The 7057-nt window shown below is 45.7% G+C and overlaps 1 protein-coding gene across 1 annotated transcript; it reads right to left on the bottom strand.

Moving 5' to 3' along the window:
• Nucleotides 1–2920, bottom strand: LOC127327811 (uncharacterized). Its single transcript, XM_051354609.2, has 3 exons — nucleotides 2774–2920; nucleotides 301–491; nucleotides 1–217 (listed from the first exon to the last, which is right to left on the bottom strand). The coding sequence occupies exons 1-3, from the start codon at nucleotides 2918–2920 to the stop codon at nucleotides 76–78; spliced, it is 480 nt and encodes a 159-aa protein (XP_051210569.1). The 3' UTR covers nucleotides 1–75.
• Nucleotides 2921–7057: the final 4137 nt, after the last annotated feature.

A 7057-nucleotide genomic window follows, 5' to 3' on the forward strand; every position in this document is an offset into this window, starting at 1 on the left:
TCCAAAAAAAAAAAACTACATAAGAGTCTCTAGACTTATTGGCAAGCAAGTTCAGTCGCGTTCGCTGGCTGGCTCTCAGTCCGACAAGTTGCTGGCTTCACTCTTTGCTTCGCCTTCTTTCTCGCCGGAGGATCCAAAGAGCTGGTAACCCAAAAATCCCAGACAGAAGTATCCAGTGACGAAATCGTAGACATATCTATTTAGTCGGTATCTCCGCCTGCAGGTGACATAAGAAAAAGTATTTAGAAAGGGGAACAAAAAGAGCAAACAGAATTGCACATGCTTGAGATTATAGTTTACCAGTTGGGGTCTTCAGATCTACGCTTCACTTGTGCAGCAAGATGGGAGATGAGCCGTAAATTCTGAATATTTTCCCAATAAGATTTGAACGCTCCAGTGCTTCTCATCTCCAGGCACAAGTCATAGAGCTCTTGTTTCTTGTCCTCGAATTCCATCCTAAGCTCACTGTGAGGACATGTTGTAGTCTGTGGCTGGCCACACAACACAGAATTATTATGCTATACTATGAGATATGATCGTAAAATATATGGAAACAAACTCTTATCAAAGTTCCTAGCAAGTATCTTATGAAAGAAAATAAAATCCTATTACATAGTAATCTGTATTAAAACTGCAAAGGGGCTACATTGGTTATCCCTAAAACCGCAAAGCACAACAAACGCGTACTGACAAGTTGATAGTTCTGATGAAGGGCACCTGCATTACTGCCTCTATTTCATATTACTCTGCATATAAGGTTCAATCAATGTGAAATTATGCAACTTTGACCGCCAATTGCATGTAAAAATAAATTATTATTTAAAAAACCAAAATAACTCGTTAGTACCATGCTTCTTGAGTCGCCGTATAGTCGATGTATAGTCGCAGTATAGTCGCCAAGTCGAAGCGGCGTGGCTTGGTCGCGCAAGCGACTTGACTCACGGGGCAAGTCGCGCGACTTGCTAGCTCGACGACGACTATACAGCGATGGTTGACAGTCGCCGGTGCTTTTGCCTCAGGATTTCAGAGAGAAAGGGATGTAAAGAGATAGAAAGGGCAAAGCTCGGAGGCAGAGGCTTGAGCGGTCCAGAGGAAGCAGAGGAAGTAGAGGGGAGAGGAGCGAGGCTAGGTGCAGGAGTGCTAGGTTTAGAGCAGGTCTAACAGACCCCCTAAACCACGCCGGACTTGTATAATTCCGGCGGTATACGGGGTGCGGGCGAAAATGGCCGTCTAGCAGGCCCCCTAAACGGTTCACCCCGTATCTAAAATATACAGGGCCCTGGGAATTTTCTCCCTCGCCCCTTACTTATAGAGGGTGGAGGGGCTTGTAGGGGGTGAAAACTGCACTCTGCACCACCGGACCTCGCCGCGCCGCCGCCAAACAAACTCCACTCCGGCGACCAATTCCAGCCAACGAGCTCTAAATTCTATCAAATCTCTACCAATTTCTTTCAACCCATCAAGATTTTTATCAAATAATGAAAAAACTAGATGAATTTTGAAGCAAAATTCCGCGTTCTCCCACTCGGGCGGGCCCAGCGGGGACGGGCGGAACCCAGCGCCCGGCGCGGCGAAGCGGGTGCGCCGCGACGGGCAGGGCCAGGGTGGCCATGGCGGCCTGAGGCGGCACAAGGCGACGGGGGTCATGGCGGCCCGAGGCGGCACAAGGCGACGGGGGCCATGGCGGCTCGAGGCGGCGCAAGGCGACGGGGCCGCCCGCGGCCTAAGAAGCGGGGCGAGACGGCGGGGCGGCGCGTGGCAGCAGCTCGGGGCGGCATGTCCGGTGGTGCGGGGCGGCAGGTCCGGCGGCGGGGCTGCAGCGCGAAGAGATGAAAAAAGAAGCATATTCCTCTTTTACAGTTTTCGTATACGGGGACTGCTAGACGGGAGGCGTTTTTGTCCGGTTAAAAGTACTCGCGTTTTATATACAGGGCCCTCTACACGTGTTTTACGGGGCGGAAATTTAGGGGGTCTGTTAGACATGCTCTTAGTTGAGCAGGTGAGGCTCGGAGAGATTAGCTGGGCCATGTTGCCCTGGCCAGGCTGGCTGGGATTAGATGGTAGGCCAACTTTGCTTATATGCATCAATTGGCTATGCAAATGAGAGAATCATGTAGGGTAGGGCTCTTTTTACCATGGTGACTTGGGGCGACTAATCAAGCCACCTCACATAGTCAAGGGGCGACTAATCAAGCCAACTCACATAGTCAAGCCAGTAAGTCACTAGCCGACTGCAGCCATGGCGACTTGGCTTGACTCGGTAAGTCAAAAGTCATGGTTAGTACTATAATGCAACATACTATGATAACATTCATATTTAATTAGTACGCGCATCCTAAGACGAACTTTGACCATAAAAATTGAGCAACAAAATCTTGATCATATTATACGTAATTAGTATCGTATTGAAAAGCACTTTTTAATAAAATGATATTAATTTCATGTAAACAATCTTTATCTATTTGAAGCAATTCTTGGTCAAACAAAAAGCTCGTAAAACGAGGGCGTCTTATTCTTTGAAACGGATGTAGTATATATTGATGATATTTTATTATCATAAATAGTTGATCAAAGAATGCTAAGCTTGACTTTGGGCAAACTAGAGTAATCGGGAGCATCACGGGACGAAGACCAAACGTGTTGGCCATGGACAACCTAGATCCCCGCGCGCGCCGAAAAAGAAGGATGCTCGGATGTCTCCCAAGGGAAGGGAGGCGAATCTGGGGAGGGAGAGGGATTGAGGAGGGTATGAGAGAAGAAGGGCGATGCGTACCTTCCCGCCGACGGTGGAGTCAGACATAAACCGGCGGCCAGGGGAAGAGCCGTGGAGAAAGATTCTCCGTTGCTCCTCTGCCGCGCCCGGTGAACTCGCCAGCGAGCGCTCGCAGAGCCTCCTCGCCGCGTGCCTGAGCGCCGCCATCGATGATCCCGCCAACTCCGCTCTTTCTTTCAGCTGGCCTTATAGAATACGTAAATACTAGTTCTAATCATATGTGGTATTTATATTTGGCGATAGGTAAGTCAGCTCGTGTCTTATTACCATGTTCTATGTATATGTTACTTATATGGTACTTATTGTTAAACGGATTTGCTAGTTCTCAGGCGCCTGAGAATTAGTTAAATCTCAGTCGATCGCTAAGATTAGTGCTATGTCCTGTCGTTCTCATCCGTGTACGAAGACGTGGTTCGTACGTGTGCTGGGCCGTGTGTTTTGTCTGGCCCATTTGATTTATACCTGTGCCTATCAATTTGGACTTTGTTCTGATGCATATGGGCTATTCATCTTTTCTACTTGGTTCGTATGTGTGTGGGCTTTGTTATTGTGTATGTGATGTCCTGTTTTTATCTTTAAACGGGCAACCAGGATACTTGTTTTGCTGAGTGGTTCTTTGTTGTTTTTTTGTGTCATTTAGTTTCTGAAATTTCTGATTAATTTTTTAATGCTTTATTTTTGTTTTTATTCTATTTTTATTAATTTCTCATTTTCCCCTTTATGTTTTTGTCCTTTTTTCTCATTTTATCTTTACTCTATTTTTTTCGAGTTGCACGTTGGTTGCAACTGTGATTTTCTTAGTTGCACATTGGTTGCAACTGTAATATTTCTAACTACAGATTGGTTGCAACTGTGATTTCTCTAGTCGTATATGAGTTGTAAGTGAGATTTTTTTTTAGCAATAGATGAGTTGCAACTCATATTTTCCTAGTTGCAAATGTGGTGTAATTGATATTTTCCTAGTTGCAAATGTGTTGCAACTGAGTATTTTCACTTGCACCTAGGTTGCTACTAACAATTTATACTTGCGCGTGGGTTGTAACTGTAATTTTTCTAGTTGCATGTTGGTTGCAACTGTGATTTTTTCGAGTTGCATGTGAGTTGGAACTCTGATATTTTCAGTTTCACGTGGGTTGCAACTAAAATTTGTTTACAGTTACACGCGGGGTGCAACTGTGGGTTACAACTACAATGTTTACAGTTACATGTGGGTTGAAACTATAATATTTCCAGTTATACATGGGTTGCAACTAAGATTTTTTATGATTTTTATTTAGTTGCACACGAGTTGTAACCACGAACTTCTTAGTAGCAAATGTGTTACGACTGATTTTCCATGTTACTTGTCTCTCAGTCTCTAGTACGTCAGGCCCTAAGCTAAAAATCATAGAACGAAATTGGTTCGTGTATCCAGCCTCTAGCATAGTACATGAAAAAAAGGGCCCATCAACCTGAAGCCCAACAAAACAAAACGTATCTGGCCAGTAGTTCACGTAAGCGATCAGGATCCACTCAAAATAAAAGAACTAATCGATTGAGAAGCGAGAAATCAGGTCGACTGAGAATTATTAAGTGTCAGTCGCCTGTGACCCAGGCGCGCCCATTGTTAAAAGAAGAGAGTTGGAGTTCTAACCGACCTGTGATCTTACGTGTATTGTACGTAACATCTGAAATATATATGGGCACTGTGTGTTTGCCCTAAATATTCTTTTTGATAAAGAAAATATATTAATATCAAAAGATACTAATTACACTCATCATCTGCAACAACGCAACACCCTAATACCAGTACGGATGCATATAATTAAAAAACTAAGAAATAAAAGGTCCGCTACAATATCCTACTCTCCAAAAGCGACGTCTCCAACAAGGGAACAGTGCTCCAGCACCGTCGTCGTCCGACCAACGATCTTAGGTTTTCGCCCTGGAGATAGTCCCCGTTCTCAAAATAATGCCTCCAACAAAGTCATTGCCAAACACAACCAGTTAAAGCCAGACCTTGGCTTTCACCCTGAAAGGTAGAACTCTGAACTTAACATGTGTTATCGCCCCCACTATCATACTACTACCGTGAAGCCCGGAACACCAAGCAAGTCCCTCAACATGATGGAGACTTGAACCTCTCTTAGCTAGTCCTCCCATCCGGCATTCATGATATTCTCTTCTTCTAACTTTCACCATGAATCCAATGTCACTTGGTGTCAACATAGAAGTGATCCATCGAGTAGGCAACCTGCAACAGCTTTCTTATTTTGTTGTGTCATGTTTATGTGCATTTTCTTAGGAACCTATGACTTGTTGGCCTTGTCAATCTTGTTATTGCATGAATCGCAATGTACAACCCTTAACCTACATGCCTTAACCTACATGCTTTCTCAGCTTCAAAGATAGGAAGAAAATATTTAGCTTAATTTGTGTTTACTTATTTTCTATTTTCAGTTAACACAAGTTGTTTTCTCATTGTTTATTTGACATGATAAAACTAGCAATTGCTAATTTGTATGTGATATGCAGGAAGAAATGGGCAAAGAGTCTGCGTGTGAGTGCTATGACATCGTCAACAAGACGTTTGCTAGAGAGGATGATGTATTTGAGTTCTATAACAACTATGCTCTTGAGAAAGGTTTTAGTGTGCGGAAAAGCTATTGAGTGGGATGAAGCCAACCAGAAGATAATTCTGAGGAAACTTGTCTTTAGTGGTCATGCTCGCGAGAAGAGAAGCACATGAAGAGAGAAGATAGGAAGAGGAGGCCACGACATCTCACTCGTGTTGGTTGTTGAGCCAAATTGGTCATTGCAAAACTCAAGGGAACAGGTCAGTGGTTTGTGAAGGATTTCTTCGATGAACACACCCATCCTTTGGCCCCACCGGATCTTGCTTGTCTGTTGCGTTCACATAGAAGAATTAGTGACGAGCAAAAAGCGGACATTGTATAGATGGAAATATCTAGGATCTGCAAACAGAAAATCATGGATATTTTACATGCATCACATGTAAGTAGACATTTTATTCCTATTGCTCTTCCTTACCTCCCATGATTGACTCATCATATTCATATGTTTATACTACCTCATATAACTTATCTTGATCACTTACTATTACTTACACAACTTTAGATGGTTCTTACTTGACTATAACTTGTTCTGGTATAAGGCCCAAGAAGGAGAAGGCCCAAGAAGGAATCTGAGAGTAGTCGAAGATGTTAGCTTCGTGTAAATTAGGAAAGTGTAGCCCGTATTGGATAGAACCAACATAAAGAGCAATGTAAAGCCGAGGTGGACTCTGAGACCTAGCCCATTATATAAAAGGGTAGGAGGAGCTACCGAGGGGGACAGATTGATTTCGAGGAGATCGTTTATTCATACTTTTACGTTGGCTGCCTAGTTTGGTTGACTGGTTTGTTGATTCGCCAGTGTTCTCCTTCCTAGAAACCCAAGTCCATCATCATGGGCTGGGCTTTGACGAGGGTACCCCTTTCTCATCAACCTAATAATGTCTGAAATTGGATGCAGATAACTAAAAATGAGACTCAAGTTTGTCAAGGACAAACGAGAGCCCACCAGGAAAGGGGAAGAAGATTGTTGATGTCATCTCTGGCGCTGTCCCATGTTGCACCAACACAAGAAAGAGACGGAGGCTGTGCGATGCGAGGTCTGAGCGCCAGGTTGTGGAGAGGAGGTGGGGCAGAAGCAACACGATGTCGGGGCTCGAGGCCGTGTAGAGGAGGATGGGGACATATAAGACGTAGGGGGAGGATGCAGCCACGAGGAGGAGGGAGCAATGCAGCATCAGCGTGGAGGAGGATAGGCACGGCGATATCCTGCCTGCCCTGCCCCGGATCCTGTTCGGCCGGCCCCGGTTTTATACTGTGGCGCCATCACCCGGCGGAGGACCGGCACGATGAGATCCACCTATCCTGCCCCGGATCCCACCCATGCTGCCCCGATTCTTGACTGTGGCATCCCCACAACACTGTCACCCGGTGGCCACTTCCTCACCTCCGGACCCTGACCCTCCCGCTCGGCCACCCATTCCCTCGCCTCAATGGCAGCAGTCGTTGCTTGCCCTTTTTCGCTTGTTGCTACTGCTCTCGGCTCTGTCCAGCACGGGGAAGGTGGGAAAGTGCAAGAGGCAACATGCGATTGGGGGAGGAGTGGAGCCAGGCGATTGGGGACAGGAGGAGGGGTAGGAAACGTTCGGTAGGCTAGGGTTTTCACCCGGTGGAAAAAAGGACGGCGACGCGAGCTAGCGCACACGGCCTCCTCTTGCCGCCGGCCCCGCAT

The sequence above is a fragment of the Lolium perenne genome, chromosome 1 (assembly GCF_019359855.2).
Source record: "Lolium perenne isolate Kyuss_39 chromosome 1, Kyuss_2.0, whole genome shotgun sequence".
Lineage (NCBI taxonomy): Eukaryota > Viridiplantae > Streptophyta > Magnoliopsida > Poales > Poaceae > Lolium > Lolium perenne.

Excerpts from the sequence above, each read along its gene's own strand:
- LOC127327811 (XM_051354609.2), bottom strand. The coding sequence starts at position 2,920 with ATGGCGGCGCTCAGGCACGCGGCGAGGAGGCTCTGCGAGCGCTCGCTG. Across the intron at positions 492-2,773 it reads ACTCCACCGTCGGCGGGAAG|CCACAGACTACAACATGTCC; the intron begins GTACGCATCGCC and ends TTGTGTGGCCAG. Across the intron at positions 218-300 it reads AGATCTGAAGACCCCAACTG|GCGGAGATACCGACTAAATA; the intron begins GTAAACTATAAT and ends TGTCACCTGCAG.